At 33.2% G+C, this 26,057-nt stretch overlaps 2 protein-coding genes across 10 annotated transcripts in view; both read left to right on the forward strand.

The window, feature by feature from the left end:
* Positions 1 to 5,821, forward strand: part of LOC106058801 (multiple epidermal growth factor-like domains protein 11) — a 48,053-nt gene extending 42,232 nt beyond the window's left edge. For all 3 annotated transcript variants that reach the window (XM_056028448.1, XM_056028447.1, XM_056028449.1), the window contains 4 exons: positions 594 to 731; positions 959 to 1,096; positions 3,064 to 3,183; positions 3,631 to 5,821. In XM_056028448.1, coding sequence (XP_055884423.1) covers positions 594 to 731; positions 959 to 1,096; positions 3,064 to 3,183; positions 3,631 to 3,905 — 671 coding nt within the window. In that variant the 3' untranslated portion in view covers positions 3,906 to 5,821. The remainder of the gene's footprint in view (positions 1 to 593; positions 732 to 958; positions 1,097 to 3,063; positions 3,184 to 3,630) is intronic.
* Positions 5,822 to 15,929: 10,108 nt separating this feature from the next.
* The window catches only part of LOC106067081 (multiple epidermal growth factor-like domains protein 6), a 47,548-nt gene continuing 37,420 nt past the window's right edge, over positions 15,930 to 26,057 (forward strand). For 5 of the 7 annotated variants that reach the window (XM_056028441.1, XM_056028445.1, XM_056028444.1 and 2 more), the window contains exons 1-7: positions 15,930 to 16,148; positions 17,901 to 17,948; positions 18,536 to 18,583; positions 18,999 to 19,046; positions 19,885 to 19,932; positions 22,403 to 22,453; positions 25,577 to 25,741. In XM_056028441.1, the coding sequence (XP_055884416.1) occupies positions 16,076 to 16,148; positions 17,901 to 17,948; positions 18,536 to 18,583; positions 18,999 to 19,046; positions 19,885 to 19,932; positions 22,403 to 22,453; positions 25,577 to 25,741 (481 nt within the window). In that variant the 5' untranslated portion in view covers positions 15,930 to 16,075. The remainder of the gene's footprint in view (positions 16,149 to 17,900; positions 17,949 to 18,535; positions 18,584 to 18,998; positions 19,047 to 19,884; positions 19,933 to 22,402; positions 22,454 to 25,576; positions 25,742 to 26,057) is intronic. The other 2 variants (XM_056028440.1, XM_056028442.1) reach the window with 2 other exon arrangements.

Genomic DNA, 26,057 nt, shown 5'->3' on the forward strand with positions numbered 1-26,057 from the left:
ATGTCAGAGTATATTTAAAAAAAACACGATTTTGACAGAATATATTCATCTGTTGCTCACATACTTGCCGTAGCTCCAGATCCGAAGGCCAAACACTTCCTCGGTCTCAACGTACGCGTCAGCGGACTACACCAACAGCTGATTATAGAGCATAAATTCGTGGTCATGCCATGGTCAAGCGTTGGTCAGGTCTTGTTCACCAGAGGAAAAAAAAAGTAAACACCATAAATCAAGGCCTATTCATTCACACACAAAAAAAAAATGGGTTTGACACCTTGCAACTAAAAACTAAATAATTTCTAAGACGCACATTTTACTACAGCGTAGTGATCTTGTTAAACAGAACATCCGACACGATTTTCATCGCAAATCATTTATGTAGGTCATATTATTAGTATTATGATTATTTTTTCTTTCATTTGTAAACTAGTTATAAAGTATTTTATGTAAATGACAAGGATATTATCTTACCTTATAAAGTACAATTAGAAACATTCTATACAAGAATAACGAGGTGTTAAAAACTTAGTCATGCGAGAGAGAGAGAGAGAGAAAGGTGGAGTATATATTTCACTTTAAATTTTCTAACTTAGAATGTGACGAAGGAACTTGGGGACGAAACTGTCAGCGGACATGCTCAAAGAATTGTTTTGATAAATCCTGTGACAGTGTGAGTGGAATGTGTGACAGTGGATGCAAAGGTTTCAGTAATCCTCCTGTTTGTAATAAAGGTAATGTAGAAATTTCTGGATTCGTTTAATACGTTCCAGAAATACAGAACTTTTTGTTTAGTTAAATATACTTTTTTTTAAATACCTAAAATTTTATACAGGTCCATTTTAAAGAAATTAAAAAAAAATGTTTCTGAATATTTTATTACCCTTGTTGTATCTGTTATACATTGTTCAAAATTTAAATGAAAAAAAAATTAAAAATATATTTATATATAAATTAAAAGATTGTAACAACGGAACCTGGGGACTGAATTGTCAGTGGAACTGCTCAGAGAAATGTTTTGGTGGATCTTGTGACAGTGTCAGTGGAGAGTGTAACAACGGCTGCGATGGTTTTAGTAACCCACCAGCTTGTGATAAAGGTAAGCTGACAAGTCTTTTTTTTTTTCTTATTTCACCTTTGTTTCATAAATTGTATTATTAGCTTACACTTTCCCTCTTAGTTCTAATATATATATATATATATATATATATATATATATATATATATATATATATATATATATATATATATATATGTAAACATATATATATAAATAATAATTATTTTAAAAACTAATGATTATTATATTATTGAGCAATTTGGCACATAAACTTAATCTGGCTGATAACATCATTTATTAAAATTATATAATAATCACCTATTAACTATCAAGTGAATTTTTTAAAATATACATTTAACAGTAACGCCTAGTAATGCATTCTAGGGATTCAAAGTAACTAAAAATTATATATATTTTTCTTTTTACTGAGTTTACCAAGTATCGTGTCGTCAAATTGTGCAGCTATTTTAACTTTATTTAAGTGATTTAAATTCTTAATGAAATAAAATTTAAATAGAGCAGACTTCTTTCTTTTCAACCTTAATAAATCTATTTGGAATACAAACATAAATTTTAGTAAACCTATATGTAAAGATACATATAAAATCCATACAACCAAAAATATCCGCTCCCCATCATAAACAAACACACTCACGTCATTTTTGGCTTCACTTATATGTAACTTGCATTAGAGGAATTGATTTTAAAAAATATTTTTGGTGTTGTAATAGTGTATAACACATTCTGAAAAATTATATTTGAAAAAAAAAAAACCTAGCCCTTATCGTAAACCAAAATCTAGCCCTAACCCTAACCCAACCCTACTGATGACATAATTTACATCTAGTCATTCCACACGACAGTGAACATTTTATAAAAATCTTTTGATCTCCGATTTGAATTAAAAGTTCTCGGTAAGATCAAGACCGACAAATATGAAACCAAAAGATTTTCACATTTTCAGCATTTTCCCATATCCTCGTATACTGACTTGTGTATGCAAACGCGCCATGAAGCTCTTCAAAATCGACACTTACCACTTGAAAAAAAAAAGGCACCTGATAGATCCACGAGTTGAAAGGAAATATCCCGGATTGCAGATTGCACAACAGTATTGGATAGTGAAAGTACAACGGCGCCTGGTGATTACATATGCCCTGGCTACGTCCATGATATATATATATATAGGCCTATACGTTTCAATCTCCATAATATAAAATGTTCGGCTCTGAGGAGTAATTTCCCCTTTCAGACCGTGTGTTGTCTATAGGGCAGATGATGAAAAGGCCCTCTGTTTCTGTGGCTACCATTAACGAGGGTGTCATGTGGCCAGCACAACGACCAGCCGCCTTTTTTACTTTTCGTTTCTTTAACTAACGTCAGGTACCCATCAGAGCTGAGTGGACTCAGAGGCGCCCGAAGATCCCATATTTAAAAATCCAAGTCTTCACCAGAATTCGAACCCCGGACATCGGCTCGGAAGCCAAGCGCTTTGCCTCTCAGTCACTGCGCCCTGGCCCCTCACTATATATCTACCACTTTACTTGAAAGATAAAATATGAAAGTGTAACCTGCTATTACGTAACTGAAGGTTAGAAAGACTAATGTATTCTTTAATAACAAGGTTTTATCAACTCTTTTTTAGTGTAAATTCAATAACCATTTAAGGGCGGGATAAAGGGGCATAATTACATTTCCATTTTCAGCTATTCTTTTTGTACAAGGGTTATGTTTGTATTAAGTCACTACGTTTGTCTGTCTGGGTTCGTATACTCTTTCTCACTTCCCTTTCTCGGATCAAGTTGAAACTTTGAACAATTATTCTTTGTCAATATCATCACATGTATCAATTAAAACATATACTTATTAGGTTTTATATAGAAAATCGCTTATAAATCTTGTAATATTGAGAAATAGCTCAGCGGCTGAACGTTAAGTCATTTCACTCATTGAAGGCTTTTTTATTAGGTTTAAAAAAAAAAATATTTTTAATATATTCCTTTTAGTTTGTGTCAACGGTACTTGGGGTCGAAATTGTGACTTGACCTGCCCTAACTACTGTCTAAACAATTCTTGTGATAAAAACACAGGGCAGTGTGAAATTCAGTGTCTCGACTGTATTCCAGGTAGATGTGAATATATTTAACTTTATACTGTAAACTTAGTTATTAGATTATTATCAAAAATATTTTTTTTGTGTGTAATTTAAATCGTGTTTTACATTTCGGCAATGCATTCTATTCTATAAAGATCTTTCCTTTACTTCTTACTACTCGTTTAAACTGTTGAGGGAAGAAGAGAATTATATATATAGATCTTTCTCATAAATGGCTGTGTATTTGTCCTTATTCACTATTCCATCTTGAATGCTCTCTATCCTTTTCTTCAGTGCCTACGCTCTATCCATCACTTCCTGCCTCCATGTATCCTTTCCCAATGTAACAAAACCTCCATTCGTTTTTTTCTTAGTCTGTCAAAAGGTTCTTTAGATCTATATCTGTTGCAGTTTCTAATTTACCAATGCTATTTATATTATATCTTTGTTTAGACTTTCAAAATTTCTTTTCTTTTAGGTCCCATATTAAACGACTCAGTAGTACTAACACGAGAGGTGAAACAGGCCAGCGAACAGAAATCGAATACATCAATTATTGCAGTCAGCGTTTTAGGAATCGCTGCTGGAGCTATTGTCTTAGTGGTAGTTGTAACGGTACTCATAAAAAAGATTCGATTCCGAAGATCGGAGATGATCGATCCTCTAAAATCTTTGTCGCAGCTGAATCTATACGAAGACGAGGAGAGCGTTAGAGAAGAGGGCGATGAATATAAGCCAATTAGGAGATATTAGCAGGTGCAATAATCCAGTTCAGTTTTCGAAGGGCTGACAACTCTTTCTTTTTTTAAAGAATTATAAATGTAATGCGATGTATGCCATTTTTTAACAAAACTTATATCAACTCGCTGAATCTGACCATCTGTCTGTTTGTCCGTCTGTCTGTCCAGTAAAAAGTTTGAACATGTGTTCCTTCCAATTTGCCAGTCTCGGTCCAAGGTAAAGCTTTTCACATTTATTTACTGAATCTGACAAGACATAAATCAATAAAGGACAAATTAAAAATTCATCAATTGTATGCTAGTGATTGCTTATTTTGTTTAATTTCGTAATAAGGAGGATAAATGTTACTTTATCATATATATATATATATCTAATAGATAAAGTTGAAAGTAAGGCGTATGTATGTATGTATGTATGTATGTATGTATGTATGTATGTATGTATGTATGTATGTATGTATGCATGCCCCGTAAAGAAATCAAAATCGTTCGACCGATCTTGATAAAACTTGGCAGAAATGTTCCTTGGGTACTAACTTAGACAATAGTGTATGTATTGTAGCCCTTAAACAAACTTAAGACCCTAAAAAAAAAAGTTGCCCAACTCTATAAAAGTATTGTATCTTATAAATCTAGGTCATGTTTACATGCTGTGTCTAAATGATGAGGCAAGACCAAGAGGTCACGCATGCCCAGCAGAGATGAAAATCTCTAGACCTAAATTAGCTCTCATTCAAGAAAACATTATTTTGTTATTTTACACATGAACATACAAATACGTGTCTATTCATTTCATTATTTGATGCACATTAACCTTCAAATTTAAGTTTACAAAACATTTTTTTTACATAAAATCCTTCGCTCTAAATGTAAATAGCTTTAAAAACGTCTTGACATACTTTTCTGTAACTTTCGGCACCATTATATCGCGTAGTGATACAAATGAGATGAACGTCAGAGGTCATAATATTGCCCATTATAAAGGCATATTATGAAACCAATAATCTACTTGCAAAATACAATTTACTTTCAAATTTGTTTTTTAAAGCATTTAAGCCTACAGTTACGGTTTAATTTTAAGTCTTTAATTTCAATTTACTTTTTTCTTTAAGATTTACTTATGCGCATTTAGAACTCTTAGCAACTTAGCGACGAAATGATGAATGAAACACGGCCAATGTATCTAGGTCAACACATTACATCTAGGTCGACACAAGCTCACATCACAGTGTTTATAGTCTTTTACTATAATAGACTCAAAGTTTTTATTAATTGACTAGACTACTGTGGCATTCAAATTGTTTAGATTCTAAATCTAGAGCAACATAAAATTAAACTAACAATGCTATATATACAATTACATTCACGCGTTCGATATGATTATAAAATACTAGATGAATTGATTTATTTTTTAAATGAAAATCATTATGTTCACGTCATTATTGATTATTCAAACGGAATAAATGCATGTTATTTGTAGAAAGAAAAACCCGATTAAAGCTAGTGTATATATATATATATATATATATATATATATATATATATATATATATATATATATATATATATATATATATATATATATATCCAAAACTTAACTAGTTAGTTAATCATTTAGCAATAATTAAATGGTTAATTATTTTTGTTTTACATAGCAGAAATCAAGCTAAACCCTATACTTTTCAGATAAATGGTAATAATTTGAGTTAGTTTCCCTAGATAAGCTTTTGTTAAAAAATGTCCTTTTTGTCTTTTGATTGTTGTTTATTCAAAAATGAGACATTGTTTTTATTAGTATAAATTAACATGTCGATGATTCGTATCCTGTACCTCTATGTAACTCTTTATGTTAATTTCTTCTTATTTCAGTTACTAAGTTCATTGTCACTTTTTAAAAAGCTTTGAGGTGTCAATAAATAGACAATCAACTATACGTGTTTTTCTTTTCTTTTCAATTAGCCACTGGTGACTTTATTTCTTTACCACATTATTCAGTGGCGTAACTAAGGGGGGGGGGGATGGGGGGGGGAGAATTTTAAAATCCCCCCGGGCCCCCACCTAGGGGGGGCCCCCAAATGGGTGTCCGAAATTTATTTGTAAATACATAAATTAATATATTTGATTGACAAATAGTGTCAACGGGTGTCTTTTTTAAATCAACATTTATGGATTAAATTTATCACAAAGACTAGACCTAAGTGTTACAAAATTATTTTTGCCGCAGAGATCAGTTTTTATAGCTGATCAGTGGATCTCATTTTAAACTCTGTATCCACGAATAAAACTGCATGATATACAGCGAATTCCAGGTATCTAGTTACGTTTACTAATAATAGATCTAAATTGCTAGTGTTATATGGCTACACTAATTAACCTTGAAGCAAAATTTACAGAATCGAGTATAACTAAAAGTTATTCTTAACAATGCTAAAAGTGTCAATTTTTCGGGTTTGGCGTCTATAATTTCAGAATTAAACTTCACACTCGAGTTATTACCCCTTTATTCATCTTCCCTCAATCCAATGGAAACTCTCTCTTTTTTTTTACATGTAATGATCTAGTCCTTTTGCTTTCGCACAAAACATAAACAAAAAATAATGAGGTAATATCATATAATATTAATACATCCTTCCTATTGAAGTTATTATCACACCCTTCCTTTTAAAGTTCTTAATAGTGATATCTACTAGCAGGGCCGGCCCTAGCATTTGCGGGGCCCTATGCGAAACGGATGGCGCGGGGCCTAGTCTGGGTAGGGATAAGCATAATGTCAAAATTATTTTTTTTTAATTAGAAAATAGGCCTACTTTCGTCTTTGCAATAAATTTTTATCAAATGAAAGCTCGCAATGCCACTTTCTATTTATTGGCACCCCAAAACGTCAATTTCGTCTATTCTTCAGGAGATTTGAATAAACTCAAAAAAAGTTCAGGACTTTATCGTATATTTTGCCTTTTCATGAGATTTCATGGAGGCCCTGGAAAATCAGGAGGTCGCGAAAACCCTGTTATTTTATATACGTTATAATGGTTTAATTTAATAATGTACACTTGGAATTAGCGCGAGGCCTATGAAAGCGCGGCGCCCACTGCGACCGGCACTGTCTACTAGGAACTTTAACAATTCGTCCACTTCTGGTTGTCTTGACTGAACAAGTTCTCTAGACGTTGGTCTATAACTGTCTGTTTCATTTGTTGCAACAGTTTGCAGTTCATTGTCTTCATCGGTATCATAGTACCCAGAGATGTCTTCATCGAAACTCTTATTTAAAAAGCGTTGATTTCTTCTGTATGTTTTTCCATTGTTTGTCTTTATGATGTAAGATCTGGGTGCTGAATTTTTTTTCTATGACAACTGCTTTCTGATATGTTTGACCTAGACGAACTCTCCGACAGAATAATCTTTAGGTAGTCTTGCTTTTGCATCTTATTTCACTTAGCTTTTCATCTGTCGTTCGTTGAGTAATGTCTCTACATTTTCAGCTACCAATGGTTTAAATAGTTTGTGATCAGTTGGAATGATTCCCTGAGTCTTCTACTCGTCAGCAGTTGTGATAGTGAATACGGCAGTCCACTTATCGGAGTATTTCTATACTCGAGCATTACGAGATATGGATCTTTCCCACTTTTGTATACCCTGAATCCTTTTGCTTTCGCACAAAACATAAACAACCAACAATGACGTAATGCCATATAATATTAGCACAGAATCTTCTTCATGCAGTGGAAAATTAAGAATTTTTTGCCTATCTGGAATTCTGGTGAAAGCTCCTGTGCCCAATTAATATAGTTCGGAAGAAACTACAAAAGTCTGGACTGCATATACGGGAATCTGCTAAAGAAATTAGTACCCTTTCATGCTTTCTGCAAAATGATGAGAAACTGACAAAAACCCAATCCATCGAAAAAGCAAAAGAAGGTAGTGAATACTATGGATTCCCTGTAATCAAAACAACCATATGAAAGAAAAGACTTGATGGGAAGTTGAGTTCTAATGTAGGACTGTCAATACAACTGCATTTCAAACGTGTTGTGACAGAAGTGCTGGACAGATTTCATATGGAGATGAAGGGCAGATTCCAAAGGCTGGAAAGAAAATGGATACCTTTGGGTTTCTTCTTGAACCAAGACACCTGTTAGAAGACACGCTTGTGACAAACTGTGCTTTTTTTCCTGTTTGTATGATGAAATAAATGGAAAATCGCTTTTTCAATGATGTCATTGATGCACGAGCACTTTTCATCAACAAACAGTAATACAATCACCAATAGACATATTGAGGAAACAGGCTTCATATGGGAATTACGTGTGCTCAGACTTTGCAACCTCCTCCGAATACTGCTAACTCAGGCCACTTCCATTACGACATTAAGTCATGTGAGAGATCATTCTCAAAGCTCAAGCTCATCAAAAAGTATCTCAGGAGCACAATGACGCAAGAAAGGCTTATCATGGTTTTAAGGTTTTAATGTCAGTCAAGTCACAAATACTAGAAAGTATCGATGTAGTTGATGTTATAGATGTCTTTGCTGCACAGAATGCACGACGTGAAGCGATATCAATTTAGATTTGTCACTTGTGCATTATTTAACTAATAAACAACGGTATTGTTCATTAAAAGAGTCTTGATGATTACTTTTTGTTAAGTTTACTGATATACTGAACCAATTTGATTTGGGGCTTATATATTTTTGCGTACATTATCCCATGTCATATGTCGAATGTCAAAATGCAAGGGGCCCCCAAAGAGGTCAATCCCCCCGGGCCCCCAAATCCCTAGTTACGCCCCTGACATTATTTGGTTTTCTTACTAACAACAGAGCTAGACAGGCCTTAGGGTAGAACCCCCTTCGCCCCCCCCCCTCCCGCCTCCAGGGCACAAGACGTAGAGGAAGACCAAAAAGAACGTGGAGACGCAGTGTACTAGAGGAAGACGAGAGGACCGGATAGAGCTGGGAAGCCATTAAAAAAAAATAGCAAGAGACCGTGGAAAGTGTCGTGGTTTTTTGCTGAGGCCATTTGTTTCACGAGGAACGCAAATTATCAAAAATAAAACAGACAAATATTACAATCAATTTAAGTGTAAATACTGTATAACATTTTTTGTTCTTCAATTGAATCTTATTTTATGAATCTCATGTCGTCTGTCTGTGTGGTGCAGATTTTATGCCTGCTAATTCTTCCATTTTCCATGCTCGTTTCCATTCTCGATCAATTAGAAATTTTTAACTATTCCTTGTCCCTAAAAAAAACATGAATTAGTTTAAAATAAATAAATAATTAATTTTGCTTGAAATTGAAAAACGGAAATAAATCTAACAATATTAAAATATATTACTTTTAATTGTGCAGTTCTTCCCCTAAAGTAAGCAATGTTTTCTTTTTGAAGTATTTTTTATTGCTTTTTTTTTTGTTGTTTTATGTTGGCTTTAATGACTGAATTGTACCGTCGCATGACTAAAGGGACTATCGTATAACCTACACTAGAAATGCCCAAAGTATAGTCACGTGACAGGGGTGTTTACAGTGTTAACACTAAAATTGGCAACCAAGACAATTTTAATATAATAATATTACATTTCCGTCACGGTTCAGGATTAAGTAAGTATTATTTACTTACTGTTGAAAGTCACATAGTCTAGATGACTTTTATTTTAGACACATATGATAATTAATGTCGAACCAATGCAATTTAAAGACCTAATCTTAATTATAATGAATCACATTTTTTTAATAAAGGGACTGCTTATAGTTCTATACTCACACTTGGTCAGGGAACGTATTTAGCCTAAGAGATGATCGTTGACCCTGCTATTTTTTGTTTGGGGGGGGGGGGAAGCTGAAACATAATTAGCTTAGCAGAGGTGCCCCTTTAAAGGCCAGCTTAGGTGCCACTTAGCTTTTTTCAATGGTTGTAAGAGGCTTCGAAACATCACAGCTGAAGATGACTCACAAAAAAAAAACAAACGATATACATATTTGAGACCAAAAGAAAATCCAGTACGAAGAAAGATGTAGACTGCGAAAAGAGTATTTAAATCAGCGGTTCTCGACCTGTTTTTTGTTTCAAAGCTGTCCCATTTTTACAATTTCTGACTTTTCTCAAGCGTACAAATATTTTCATTCATCAGCATAAATAACTGCTAATGTTATAAGGATAAGTAACTGCTAATGTTATAATGATAAGTAATTGCTAATGTTATAATGATAAGTAACTGCAAATGTTATAATGATAAGTAATTGCTAATGTTATAATAATAAGTAACTGCTAATGTTATAATGATAAGTAATTGCTAATGTTATAATGATAAGTAACTGCTAATGTTATAATGATAAGTAACTGCTAATGTTATAATGATAAGTAACTGCTAATGTTATAAGGATAAGTAACTGCTAATGTTGTAATGATAAGTAACTGCTAATGTTATAAGGATAAGTAACTGCTAATGTTATAATGATAAGTAACTGCTAATGTTATAAGGATAAGTAACTGCTAATGTTATAATGATAAGTAACTGCTAATGTTATAATGATAAGTAACTGCTAATGTTATAAGGATAAGTAACTGCTAATGTTATAATGATAAGTAACTGCTAATGTTATAATGATAAGTAATTGCTAATGTTATAATAATAAGTAACTGCTAATGTTATAATGATAAGTAATTGCATATGTTATAATGATAAGTAACTGCTAATGTTATAATGATAAGTAACTGCTAATTTTATAAGGATAAGTAACTGCTAATGTTGTAATGATAAGTAACTGCTAATGTTATAATGATAAGTAACTGCTAATGTTATAAGGATAAGTAACTGCTAATGTTGTAATGATAAGTAACTGCTAATGTTATAAGGATAAGTAACTGCTAATGTTATAATGATAAGTAACTGCTAATGTTATAAGGATAAGTAACTGCTAATGTTATAATGATAAGTAACTGCTAATGTTATAAGGATAAGTAACTGCTAATGTTATAATGATAAGTAACTGCTAATGTTATAAGGATAAGTAACTGCTAATGTTGTAATGATAAGTAACTGCTAATGTTATAAGGATAAGTAACTGCTAATGTTATAATGATAAGTAACTGCTAATGTTATAATGATAAGTAACTGCTAATTTTATAAGGATAAGTAATTGCTAATGTTATAAGGATATGTAATTGCTAATGTTATAATGATAAGTAACTTCTAACGGCTAATGTTATAATGATAAGTAACTGCTAATGCTATAAGGATAAGTAATTGCTATGTTATAAGGATAAGTAACTGCTAATGTTATAGTGATAAGTAACTGCTAATGCTATAAGGATAATTAACTGCTAACTGCTAATGTTATAAGGATAAGTAAATACTAATGTTATAATGATAAGTAACTGCTAATGTTATAATGATAAGTAACTGCTAATGTTATAAGGATAAGTAGCTGCTAATGCTATAAGGATAAGTAATTGCTAATGTTATAAGGATATGTAATTGCTAATGTTATAATGATAAGTAACTTCTAACGGCTAATGTTATAAGGATAGGTAGCTGCTAATGCTATAAGGATAAGTAACTGCTAATGTATTAATGATAAGTAACTGCTAATGTTATAAGGATAATTAACTGCTAACTGCTAATGCTATAATGGTAAGTAGCTGCTAATGCTATAAGTAATTGCTAATGTTATAACCATAAGTAACTTCTAATGTGTTTAGTATAAGTAACTGCTCATGTTATAAAATCGTAGCTATACTGTAAAATTTAATATGCGTCGTCTAAGCTTTATATTTAATATTGAAACCATATCATCTATGTGTAATTATATTGTGATCTGCAAATTAATCTCTAACGTAATTTCTCAATTAAATATTCAATATATTGTAATAACTTAATGGAGGCGACTCAACGAGATATAGATGTTTATTTACATGGAAACATAACAAAAACATACGACATCTGCCTTGAGCACAGCATCTTCATCTCGGATCTAGACTTGGGCGGAATTCGTTCCTTTCTTCCCTAATGTCAACATCCTTGCTAGTCTGGTTTCTAGAAGTGCGCACCTTCTGCACTAGCCTGGATGGCGATGCGCATGGGAGAGTTATAACAATATCCTCTTTTGCTTTTCGACCGTAACCTCACCCCCCCCCCTCGCAACATTTAAAATAAGTAGTTTCCCTTTTAGACCTTGCAATACATGGGACAGATGATGTTAAGGTCATCTGTTTATATGGCCAACGGTTAACGAGCTAGGTGTCATGTGGTCAGCACAACGACCAACTGCCTTTACTTTCTCACAAAAAAGTCAGGTACCCATTAAAGTTGGATAGACTTTGAGTGCCCTAAAAATCCCGAAATTCAAAATCCCAGTCTTCACCAAGATTCGAACCCAAGGCCCCAGTTTCAGAAGCCGAGCGCTTAACTACTCAGCCACCGCGTCCCCTCCCTCCACATGTACACTGCTTTTATACTTTTGGCCTATTTGATTACAATGAAAACCACTAACTTTTTGTAAAGCTTTATTTCGTTTATCGGCCCTTCAAGACACACTTTTCAGCTTTTTAAATTCTATTTATAGAACCTTAGTTTTTCTTTTTTTTTCTTTCATTTAATCTTAAGGCAAGCAATATACAGTATTAGCCTTTTCAAATATTTTTTAGCTATCAGTTCAAAGCCTAGAGGATAAAAGGAATTTTTCGCAGACCGCAGTCGAAAGCTCCTATTTATTTTTGTATTGTGTCCTCTGAATAAAAAGAATAAAAAGAAACAACTAATTTGTTTTTATTAAATGTAGTCGTATGTTTGAGCCTTTTAATACAAAATTTCATTTCCTACTCTCTTTCTCTCTCTCTCTCTCTCTCTCTGTATATATATATATATTAATATATATATATATATATATATATATATATATATATATATATATATATATATATATATATATATATATATATATATATATATATATATGCATATATTAGCTTTTTCCTTTAAAAAAATGAAAAAGATCATTCTTTTATGATTAGTTTTATTTAGCTTATTGCTTATTTAGCGTATATGAAGAAAGCGGTCATGAAGTAAGCTATTTTAAATAGGCCTATAAGTTTTCTCAAGAACAACAAAAAAAATGTGCACTAAAAATGCAGAATTTTGTGTTATTTCTATTTTATTTTATATATAGACTGCGGCCTTTTGTGAAAAACACCGAAAATAAAATACTAAGATTTAAGAGAAAGAATGTCTTATTTTCTCGGAAATTGCGGTAGTCAGGTTGAGAATCTGTCAAAAATGTGTTATTGACCTTCTAGGAGCTAAAAGGAACCTGTGTACCAAATTTCATGTGAATCCGTACGCTAGGTCATAAGATCTCTTGATCAATCGGCTTTTGTGAACTGCAAATGTAGTATAGGTTGTCTTGCTATTAATTTGTTCGAGATACATTTTTTATGGATTGATCTATAATGCAAATATTGCCTTTAATAAAATACACTAAAAGACGTGGTACATATTTAATTGCTTTTAGTTAGGCCACCACGTCATCATACATTCAAATAACAACAACGTAACGTTGCGTTCTGCATTATTTTATATCATCTAAAAAAAAAAAAGCATTTATAATATTTATAATGTAACAATAACTCTTTCTCTCCGTAATTATTTTTCACGTTCCAACGGAATCCTTCATTTTGCTCATTAGTATATTTTCTACCCTGTTACGGTTAAGCTTGAATAACTTTTTCATTTGTTATCAGAAAGTGTTTTATTTAGTATAGAATTAAAGAAGACTACATAATCTTTTTATAGAACACAAAATGAAGCTTATACGATCAAACATTCATTTAATTTGTGTGATGTCAAATCAAAGATAGTATCGTCAATTAGGAGAGAAAGAGATAAAAATGTTTCAAATCATCTATCATCATAATACAACTTTTTAAGTAACTTCTATGGAATATATTTTTTTAAAAATGCATATTCTCAAAGGCTTTATTGTCCCTCAACCAGCAAAGAGGGTTCTCAATCCATAGGCTTAGAACCCATGATCTAAGTCTACCAGCGCAGACAACTAATTTTCGTCATTAAAAAAATGTTTCTAAAATGAGATCAGAATCAGATGATTATTATTCTTCCTTGGCAAATCATTTAACCAAGCGACACTTGGACACCAACAACCAAGATGCAAAATACTAGCTAGTAGAAGTAAAAAAATTTCGAGATATGTGAAAACAGTTTTAAAATATTTCATCATGCAGTTGATACTTCTCCCGGCCATCTTTCATTTAATCTTTTTGTTAATCTTTTTTTTTATTGTTTATTTTGTTACCGTGAGATATTGTTTTATATAAAAATCGAATGGAATAATAAAAAAAAAAACAACTACCGGAGAATAAGTGGCCTTTGATAAAATGACCAGGATACAAAATTACTGGGGATGAAATGACCAGGGATGAGATGACTAGATGATAAAATAAATTGGGGAATGAAATAACAGCGCCTTCTTTTCCTTCGGACACAGTAGTTGTATGAAAAAGAAAATGAGCCGATACAATCCAATCATAGCTATAGTGGCCAGAGCTTCACCTTATTTCTATAATCCTTACCTACTCAAGGAGTCCACATAATTTTTAACAAAGTCTCCTTCAATCTAACAGAAAGTCAACACAAATAATTTTAAATTATCCCCCCCCCCCCCAACCAAAATATCGGCTTAAATTCATTTTTTTTTATCCAACAGACAGAAGAAGTCAATTGCTTGGTACTACACAAAGGTCAAGTGTTATGTCCATGATCAGGCATGTGATGATGTGTTAATGACCTGGACGAAATGAGAAAGGGGGCGTTTCACTGCCTCTTATACTAAGCACTTGAGTAACTGAAGTGCTTTTTGTTATATTGTTAAAAGCACTGGCTCGTAAACTGCTCTAATCAACATCCCAAACTACCCGAAATACACATCATAGACTGTCCTCATTGACATCGCCAACTTCTCTCAAAGATTTATGAAAGATAGTGCAAGCAGCTTTTAGTTCACAAACTGTTAAAATAAACATCGTAAACTGCTTAGATAGACATCGTAAACTGCTTATTTAGACATCGTAAACTGCTTATTTAGACATCGTAAACTGCTTATTTAGACATCGTAAACTGCTTATTTAGACATCGTAAACTGCTTATTTAGACATCGTAAACTGCTTATTTAGACATCGTAAACTGCACTAGCAGACATCGTAAAATTCTCAAGTAGACATCGCAAACTGCTCTTTTAGACATCGCTTTTTCCTAATATCTGAGACACACATATGGGCGAAAAGACGAACAAACAGACAACACAAGACAATAGATTTTTTCCTTGCCTCTATTTGGATGTATCTTTATATCTTTTTTTTAGAGGCACCCAAAAGGGGAATAGCCGCATTTAGTTTTGTGTTGTCTGTCTGTCCAGCCGTCTGTCCGTCTCTTTTAAATCTCGCAAATTAGAAAAGATATTGCGAATCCGAAGATATTTTAGACTTTTTAAAAGTTCTGATGCAACAGCTACGTTTTTCTTTTTCTAAAAACAAAAAACAAATTAAATCAACTTTTTACACAGTTTTTTTTTTCATAAACATAATCTATTTTTACAACTATTCACTATTAATAGTAACAAACACGGCAGATTATTAAGTAGAGTAGATAACTATGCACTATATTTGTCTGATATTGAAAAAGCGAAACAAAGCCTTCATCGTACTGATACATGGTTGTAATTATGGAGTTCTTCCAATTAGAAAAAAAACTTTTAAATGCATTTTGTAATATTTTCCTTTCTTAAAAAATGTAATAACGTCAATTTGTATTAATAAATTTGATATAAGAACATTAAAGTATTTATAATTATACACAATAGAATACTTTGTATCTGGTGGCAATGTAATCTGTTAGCGTCTACGGCTGTGTGTGGACATTGATAAATATGACGAAAATAACAGAATTAGAAACGCTTGCGTTTATAATTATTCACTTAAGTTTCAAGTGTCTTAAAAGTATGTGTTTACATATCCCATAATCATAAATTCAAGTTCGTAGACATGTTGACATCATTCTATGGCCCATATAATACTTGACTCTTTCAACCAAAATCAACCAAAATATGTATTATGTATACATTGTGTTATAATATGTACTCTTCAATATAGAAGATATATTTCCAAACGACAATGAAGGAGATAATTCTTGTGTTTGTAGTTCTTTACTTTGTAACGTGTGAATGTTATGTGATTATTAATGGAGGTATGATAATTTTTTTTTAAATTATTTTTAGTATTGTTAACTATTCTATTGTTATAACAAATGTTATGAATTGCTTTGACATGTCGGTTGTTGTGACTGGCTTGGAAATGAGTCCACGTAGAGGTCCTAATGTCTTTCAGGACGTAAGGACATAATAATGACAGGTTTCGAACCAGTGTTCATCGTGACGACAGTCCTAAGCGCGCACTATACGAATTGCCATCCATCCATATATATATAAATGGTTTAACCTGTATTTAGAAAGGCGACTACTTCATTTATCTTATGATAAATTTTTTATCTTATATTGTTTTATTTGTAACACAGAATAACTTATAATGCGTAATAATACATCATTATATTTATGAGATCGTATCATCAAGGTTAAAGTTAAGTACAGTAAACACTGTCAGACTTATACCATCTATATGGCAGATGATGTAAAAGTAATTTGATTCTTTGGCCAACGGTTAACGAGCAGGGTGTCATGTGGCCAGCACAATGACCAACCGCCTTTACTTTCACCAACTAAAGTCAGGTACCCATTAAATCAAGGTGGACACAGAGGCGCCCTAATATACCAACGATTGCTATGATCACTAATCTGCACTAGGCAATCAAATATCTACCACAATTAAGTGTAAAAACAAATAAACTAAAAGAAGCTTTAAGAGAAGAAATGTAGACTCTCCACAGTATATAAAATAAAATAAAAATTCACTATTTTAACACCTTCAAATTTACCTATCTATTAGTCTTTTGGGGCACCACACATGTTCTGTCTTACGTGTTCTTGCATTCATTCCTGTCCCTTGCTCTAAGTAGAATGCTTGGCAGTTAGAGACTTGTCGACTCTTTGATGTTGTCTTCCCATCGCTTTCTTTGTCCACTTCTTATTCTTGTTATGTTACTGTCCCCCGTAGGAAGGTCTTCGAGAGCTCGAGGACATTGTGATATTTGCGTTTCTTGACAACGTTCGACATGTCATCGTGGGGGTCACATTGTCATTGTAATTATGTCCCAAAACTCTTCATTTGTAATGCAGTAGTTTTAGACAACACATAGTATTCCTTTTAAGCATCGTAATCTTTCGACTCAAGACTGGACAGAACAGACTGCGACAACATATGTACCGGAAACTCACAATTACAACCAGTGAAATATGTCCATGTGGAGTGTCACCAGAGAATGCCGACCATATCCTCCAAAACTGTTCTCTTTACCAAGAGGCCCGTTCAAGACACTGGCCCCAAAACAACTTAATAGAAAGAAAACTATATGGAGAGCTCTCTGATTTGGATTTAGACATTTTTTCAATAATGGAAATTAGTGCCAGAAAAACAAGAACATACGAAGAGTTGCGGACATCTCATTGGCCAAGCACAAAGTAGACTCTTTGAAAAACCTTAGGGTCAGACATACAAAGTGGGTGGACTGCTAACAGAGGGATAAACTACTTTCAGATTGGCACATAAGAATACATGTTTAGAAACTAAAGAAATTTTTCTTTGTAAAATGTTTTACATGTTTCGGATGTTCCTTCAGAGTTGAAGATATTTTATTTCCTAGTCCAAACCTCCCGCAGGACGACCTAGGATGGCAGCCTGCAGGGAATATGGAGAAGTCCGAACTACAGTCCATCGCGCATACCACATAACCAGGCAGTACCATTGGATAACATTTAAAATTAAACATGTATTCTATCTCAATATCTACTACTTTTTAGACTATACTATATACTATATTTTTCAGTTCGATTCCCAAAACCTCAAAGGAATGGGTGGCTACATATCCCAGAAGGTAAACTTTTGAGTTAATGTAGAGTAAAAGAATATGTTTAGTCTTAAAATACTTTTTGTACTAAAACATTGTAATTCAATTTTTATCCTATCTTATAAAACACAGACGTTACATTAAAAAAAGATGATTACGTCCTACGCGTCATTCGTTTAGTTATGCATGTTAACCAATGACTTAAATTCTGCCAAGTCACTGATTTTCCTGGCTGTCTCAGGTCTTGTATTTGAAGATTATTGTTTAGAGTTTTTCATGTATAATTGTACTTTACTTTTACTATTATACTTTATACTATACTTTACTATACTGTTATGACTTTGCCATGCGCACCGCCATCCAAGATAGTGCAGAAAGAAGGTGCGCACTATCTGTGATTAAACAAGTCGGATGTTGACATGAGAAGAGAACGATTTCCGCCAAGGAGAGAGCCAATATGGAGATGCTGTGCTCAAGGCAGATTCCCCTTTGTGTTTGTCATGTCTCTGTGTAAATAAACGTCTATGGCTCGTTGAGTTGCCTCCTTTCAGTTAGTACAATACTATACTTTATACTATATTTTACTAGACTATACTTTATACTATATTTTTCAGTACCTCGTTCAAATACTCAACGGCGTGGGTGGTTACATGTCCCAGAAGGTAAACTTTTGCAAAAGAAAACATTGTTATTCAATTCTTATCTTATCTTATAAAATATAGACGTTACCTAAAAAATGATTACGTCCTATGCATCATTCATCGAGTCATACAAGTTAACCAATGACTTAAATTCTGCCAAGTCACTGGTTTTCCTGCCTGGCTTAGGCAACCCAATCCATGCTCTAATAGCACTAAAAAAGAAATATCATTTGCATAAATTTGTCCAAGTACATGGAACGATGAATGTGTCTTTCTGAGTATTGTATTGGGGTTTGTTCTTATATATGAAGATTATTGTTCGGTTTTTCATGTATAATTGCTACTCTACTTTTACGATTATACTTTATACTATATTTTACTAGACTATACTTTATACTATAATTTACTAGACTATACTTTATACTATATTTTTCAGTACCTCGTTCAAATACACAAAGGCGTGGGTGGTTACATGTCCCAGAAGGTAAACTTTTGCGAAAGAAAACATTGTTATTCAATTCGTATCTTATCTTATAAAATATAGACCTTACCTAAAAAAAATGATTACGTCCTAAGCATCATTTATCGAGTCATGCAAGTTAACCAATGACTTAAATTCTGCTAAGTCACTGGTTTTCCTGGCTGGCTGAGACACCAATTTAATGCTCTAATAGCACTAGGGAAGAATGAGCACTTGTACAGATTTGTGCTAGTATATGAAACGAGGAATATGCCTTTATCTTTCTGTCTTTCTGAGTATTTTTATTAGATTTTGTTTTTGAATTTGAAGATTATGGTTTAGTGTTTTATGTATAATTGCTACTTTACTTTTGAGACCATACTTTATACTATACTTTACTATTTTATACTTTATACTATATTGTTTAGTGCCTCGTTCATGGCTACATGTCCCAGAAGGTAAAATTTTCGAAAAAAACAACAACATTGTAATTCAATTCTTATCTTATAAAATATAGACGTAACTTTAAAAAAAAAAGATGATTACGCCCTACGCATCTTTCATCTAGTCATGCATTTTAACCAATTATGTACATTCTGCCAAGTCACTGGTTTTCCTGGCTGGCTCAGGCAATCCATTCAATGCTCTAATAGCACTAGGGAAGAATGAGCATTTTTACAGATATGTCTTAGCCCATGGAAAGAGGATTGTTCCTTTATCTTTGTGTCTTTCTAAGTTTTTCATTAGGTTTTGTTTTTTGTATTTGAAGATTATGGTTCTTTTTTTATATAATTGTTACTTTACTTTTAAGACTATACTTTATACTATATTTTACTATATTATCTTTATACTATATTTTCAGTTCGTCGTCCAACTACTCAAAGGCGTGGGTGGCCACATGTCCCAGAAGGTAAACTTCTGCTTTAAAGTAAAGTAAAAGAATATGTTTAGTCTTAATATACGTTAAGTACTACACCATTTTTGTTTCATTAGGCTACATGTTTAGTCTCAGATAATGTTACGTTCAGGTATATGTAGACTACCAGATTATATTTAGTCTTTGTACATGTTTGGATTAGTATGAAGCAATAATATTATTTGTATAATGTTTACATTTATGCGTACAAGTAAAGGTTCAAATTTAGCTGCAGTAAAAAGTAATAATATTATGTCTGAAATAGATACATGTATGCGTATTGAGTACCAGTACTTGCTTAGCTGTAGCACAAAGTAATAGTATTATGGTTAAACTATATAAATGTATGCGTACAAGTCAAGGTACATGTTTAGTTGTTGTATATGTTAAACTCTAATACACATTTAGTCATAGTTGTCATGGTGGGATAACAGTTTAAATAGTGTATGATATATGATCCCCGGCTCCCCACCCTGAACAGTGTACACTGAAAGTAAAGAATACCAACATTTGAGTCACAAGCTGAATTGAACTACGAATAAACATTATCCAACTGAACTTACTGATTAAATAACAATTGTCAGCGTGAACAATATTTAATAATACGTAATTGCTAATTAAAAAATATATATATATATATTTACATGTATATCAATATCATTGTGGTGAGCATTCCGTTAATAAATATTCAAATAGCAATAACACACCTTCCACGCAGCCTCCATCTTGGCGCCCTAGTATAACGTTAACTTCGTACACCTCCGACGACGATAGTTGACGATACGGTTACAAGGGCGGAAAGGCGACATTCTTTTCCATAGCCCCAAGCCTAACAGCCAGAAACGAAAAGAAAACCTAGATCTAGCGATGACGCTACACCAAAGAACTTTTCAATAGCGACACCCGTACCGAAAGATTAGCCTACTTAATACAACTATGTAGTTACGTAAAGTTAAAACGGGAAAACAGACAATCAGCTAAAACGCCAAAGCTCTCTCTCTCTCTCTCTCTCTCTCTCTCTCTCTCTCTCTCTCTTGCGGGAACTAAAAATGACGTAAACCCACGCATTCACAATATTCTAGGCAACAAAACGCACCTAATATAAACTACTTCCTATATTTAATTGATGGTGTTTGAAAACATCGTATCCTACTCATAGGTGTAGCAAGGATTTTGTTCGGGGAAAAATTATTCAGTGGAACGACATGTCCCCCCCCCCCCTTTTATTTGCAGCTAGGTGATTTGGGGAAGAGCCTAGAGCTCCTCCAACGAGGTCTGTGGCAGAGCTACGTTGTCAAATATCATTTCTTGTATTTGAGACTAAAATAAAAGCATATTCTAAGGCAGCGGTTCTCAACCTTTTAAGCTCGGCGACCCCTTTTTACAATGTACCACTCTGCCGCGACCCCACCCCCCCCCCAATAGACACACACAGCAATAGAAGAATAGACAACAATCCTTATTTTTTATATTCTTAGTCGACCCCTGGCAAATCGTCAATCGACCCCCAAAGGGGTCGCGACCCAGAGGTTGAGAACCCCTGTTCTAACTTGTCGAGACTGAAATTCCCAGCTTTTCTTCTATGAGAAACGTGAAGGTTAAATTAAATATCGAATCTGCTATTCACTCATCGTTATCAATGGAGTCAAGTATCTAGCTGGAAATATAATCAAATTGTTTGATGTATTATTTGGGTGGGGGCTGAACTTGTACTGACCGTAGTTTGCACAGATGGCTTAGATTCTCGTTTATTTAGTACAAAACTTATATAAACTTACTCTGTCTGTCTGTCTGTCTGTCAGGTAAATTGCTTCTACAAGTTATTTCTCCCTCACCCCCATCTCCTATCAAGCTGAAATTTTGCAAAATTCTACCTGACAAAATAAGAATCAATTTAAAAATAACAACATTTAGTTAATAAACAATCAGTAATTATTTTTTTTTTTGGTGTGTGTATGTGTGCGTGGGGGGTTATCCAACAAGTGAAAGGAATTGTATTTGATGGATGTGGAGTTATAAGTTAAATTAGTCCCATTTATACTTTGTGTAGAGAATCGACTCTTTCTCTCCGTAATAATTTTCCACGTTTCAACCGGATTCTTTATTTTGCTCAGTAGTGTTTCACGACCATGTTATAATAAAGCTTCAACAACACGTTTGTGTGTTATCAGAAAATGTTTTATTTGGTACTGAATTAAAGGGGACTGCTTGGCTCGTTTTATACAAGACTAAGCAAAGCTCATAAAATCAAACACTAATTTAATTTATTGAGTTCAGATCAACGATGGTATAGTCAATTACGAGAAAAGAGTTAAGACTTCATTTAGTCTTATTACACGAAAATCTGGTGCAAAGGTAATGATATAATGTGTATAATTTTATTTATTATATTTAAATTTATTTATTTTTTTCGCTGTTCCCGTAAAGAATTATTGACAATGTTTTTTTTTATTCTATTTTTCAGCGCGTCGTCCTTATAGTCAAAAGTGGGATGACTCTGATGATTGGTTTGAAGGTATGTGCACAAGTAAAGATACATGTCACGATCTAGTACATATTCAGTTCCAGTGCAATGTAATGATATGTTTGATAATTTGTCGAAAGCTCTGCACATGCATGGAGGCGCGGTGGTGGAGCAGTAGAGAGCTTAAATTCCGAACCGGTGTGTCCCGGGTTCGAATCCTGGTAAATACTGGGATTTTTAATTTTAGGATCTATGGGCGCCTCTAATGGGTATATGACATTAATTGAGGAAAAAGTATAGGCGGTTGGTCATTGTGCTGGTCACATGACACACTCGTAGGTCACAAAAACAATGTACGAGATATTTTCATTAAATTTTTAGGCCCTATTAGAGTCTGTATGAGATTTATTTTTCATAAGAGTATACTATGAAACCTAGAACAATTTAATACGTGCATCCATGCTGCCCTTAAATAAAATACAGACGTGACTTCAAAAAATGATAAGGCTACTGTGATCCTACCGGCCCATTTGGGTACCGGCCAACAGGGCCCATATAGCCAGTTTGCCTCTGCATGAAAACTTTATTTGAAATATGTTATACTAGCCATACGTTACCCGCGGCCCGCAGGACTTAATTTGCTTATCACTGTCGATGTAGTCGCTGAGAATGTTTTGTAAACAATTAAGCGAAATATTAATGTTATAAGTAAAACGAATGAGGAATGCGTGAATGTAAAAATAGTATAAATGGAGCTATAAAATTAGCTAATCGAACTAAATCCATTTTTTTTTCAAATAAGAACATTTGCTTATAGACCTACATACGTTTGATTAAAGTATGAAATGAATATACTTTTTTTAGTACCAGTTTATCTGTGGGGTTCAGGGCATTTGTCTTGGTGTAGACTGCTATTGAAGAATGTATTTTTTTTAAATTATTATGTATAAAGTGTAAGTTAATAAGTAGATCTAGACTTTCTAGACCTAGATTTTTCTAGTATAAGTATCATCTTACGGCTACATAGATGACAGAGATAGTTTACGCAAGCGGAGAATGATTGTGTACAGAGCTATATTCTAGACCTAGATCTACTTATAAAATAAATACGTTTGTTTTTGTTTCAATCGTGTAAGCTATATGTAGAGAAATAGTACCTACCAATAGAATATGAGCAATAACAAACCCTCTTTCGAAATTCCAGCGAATTTCACTTTGCAAGAGTTTAACATGTTGCTCATCATTTGTTTCACAAAACTGTTAAAAGGTGCGCTTATTTTGGGCACGGGTTTGTATTTTATTCACAATTTTTATAATTAGATTAAAGTTAAAATTGAAATAAAAATTCTAAAATGCAGTCATTCAAAGTAGAACATCGGAATACTTTGTATTTAGTGGCGACTCATTAAAACTCGGGAAATACTCTTTTACATACCAGCGAGGGACTGGTAGCAAAGTAAGAATTTAAAAATAGAAAATGGGATTCCCGAACTCAATTTCTAACGTTGTTTCTGTTCTTAAATTAGCAGCAAGCTGACTATAATTTGTCTATATTTAGTTTGCAGTTTTAATTTCGAAGAAATTTTTGTTTTGTTTTGTTTCATTGCACCTTTAGTTTCTTCTTTCCCTCTTTATGCCCAGCGCCCCCTTACCGCACATTTATGTGCCCTGCGCTCCCATACCGCCCCTTTGGCTCCCAGCGCCCCCAAATTCTCGAAAACGCCTTCAGGAGTCGAAAGTGTCCCCGTTGAAGACCACTGGTTTAAATGAGTCTTTCTTTGGTAGAATCGTACGGTACGTGACGTTTGGGCGCCGCCGTTTTGGCGAAGGGGACGTTTTGGCGACGGGACGTTTTGTAGCGAGTTATCATTTGACGATTATTTAATAAAAACGTAGCTTTTATAACAATGTTTATTTCACTCTACCATAATATTGTATGTATAGTATGAATTCTAACACCGTTCAGCGAATTGTTTTTTGTTTTTAATTTTAAAGTAAATTCTTAAAAAACTTTTTTTGAAAATAAAAGTGTGCCTCTTAATAAACACACATACACAAGCCAAAATGTTTATTAAAGAAAATGATGTGGAAAAACAAAACACACATTTACATTGAGTACGTGAAAAATATGTCTTAACACAAACACTCATGCAAAACATAGATATAGATAATTCTTTTAAAAGAAATAATACAATAAACGTACATAATGTATTTAGCGCTAAAACGTCACGTCGCCAAAACGGCTCGCGCCAAAACGACCTTTGCGCCAAAACGGCGATAATCGTACATCACTTGTAACTGTTCGAATGCTTGAATACGGCAATGCAAAATTGTTGGACACAATCCCTCGACAAAATAATGTCGATTAATATTAGGGTTGGGATTATTTTAAATCTTAAATCCCTAATATTAAACTTTATATTAAATCCAATGCCTTATTTGACTGAGAATTTGTCAAGCATTGAACTTTTTGCATTGCTATTGAATGATTTGTGTTGGATATTTCAAGACTAACGCAATATTTAAATTGTACGTTGTTAAAAAAAAACATTGTCTTATTTTTAATTAGCCTATATTTAGTGTGAAAGGAAATATTAGTATTTTTCATTATTTTATTTTGAAGCCTAAAAATAGCAAATTTTTTTTTGAAAATAACGAAATTTATTCAAGGGAAATAGCTCAGTACTTAGAACAACTTCCAATAATGTAGAAGCTGTTTACATTTTTCAATATAAAAAAAAAACAATCAACAATAATCAATTGAATAATTGTTTAATTTTTTAATTGATTCGTGTTTTGTCAAGTAAAATAAATAATTGATTAAGCATTCCGATTCATTTGATAATGAATGTGTAATGTTATATAAGATGGAAAACATATCTATGAATACTGAGGGATTTATCTCCTTTAAACGACATGGCCAATTGGTAACCATTACTGTATCTAGTTATATGCTATTTTTTATTGATTCATGCATGGTCTCCGTAACTTAATTATTTTGCACAGTTTTAACTTGATCCAAGAATGGGTGTTGGGGAAATAGAGATGTCTATCTTTTAACCAGACAGACAGAGACATATATACATATTTATTTGATATATTCTTTGTAGATATGTGACTTATTTAAAAATGTGCCAAACATAGGTAAATTTGCAAAGTTGTTCATTTTCACAGATTTGTTAGAGGTTCTAGAGCCAGTCACTTGCAAGCCTGGGACTTGGGGACCAATTTGCGGTGAACAATGCAGTTATAGATGCGTAAAACGAGCTTGCGACAGAATTACTGGAGATTGTGTCTATGGATGTATCGGTAAACGGAATCCACCAAAATGTTCGACGAGTAAGTTTTTTTATATTGATTAGAAGTTCGTTTCCATGCATTTTTAAAGCGGACCCCGAAAAAGGAAAAGACGCATTAGTTTTGTGTAGTCTGTTCGTTCGTCCGTCCATGCATTTTTTAAATAGACTATTAGACGATACTTTTTTGAGCGTGACGTTACTTTACTTTGTATATGTTAACTTTTAGATGTGTACCTTTTAGACGTACACTCTTAAGCTGTTAACTTTTACAGGTTAGCGTCGTCTTTTAAAATAAATGTCACCATTTAGACTTTAGGATTTTAGTATTTTATGTAATTACGAGACGTACATTTTAC

This window comes from Biomphalaria glabrata, chromosome 5, assembly GCF_947242115.1.
Source record: "Biomphalaria glabrata chromosome 5, xgBioGlab47.1, whole genome shotgun sequence".
In the NCBI taxonomy this organism is placed as follows: Eukaryota; Metazoa; Mollusca; class Gastropoda; family Planorbidae; genus Biomphalaria; species Biomphalaria glabrata.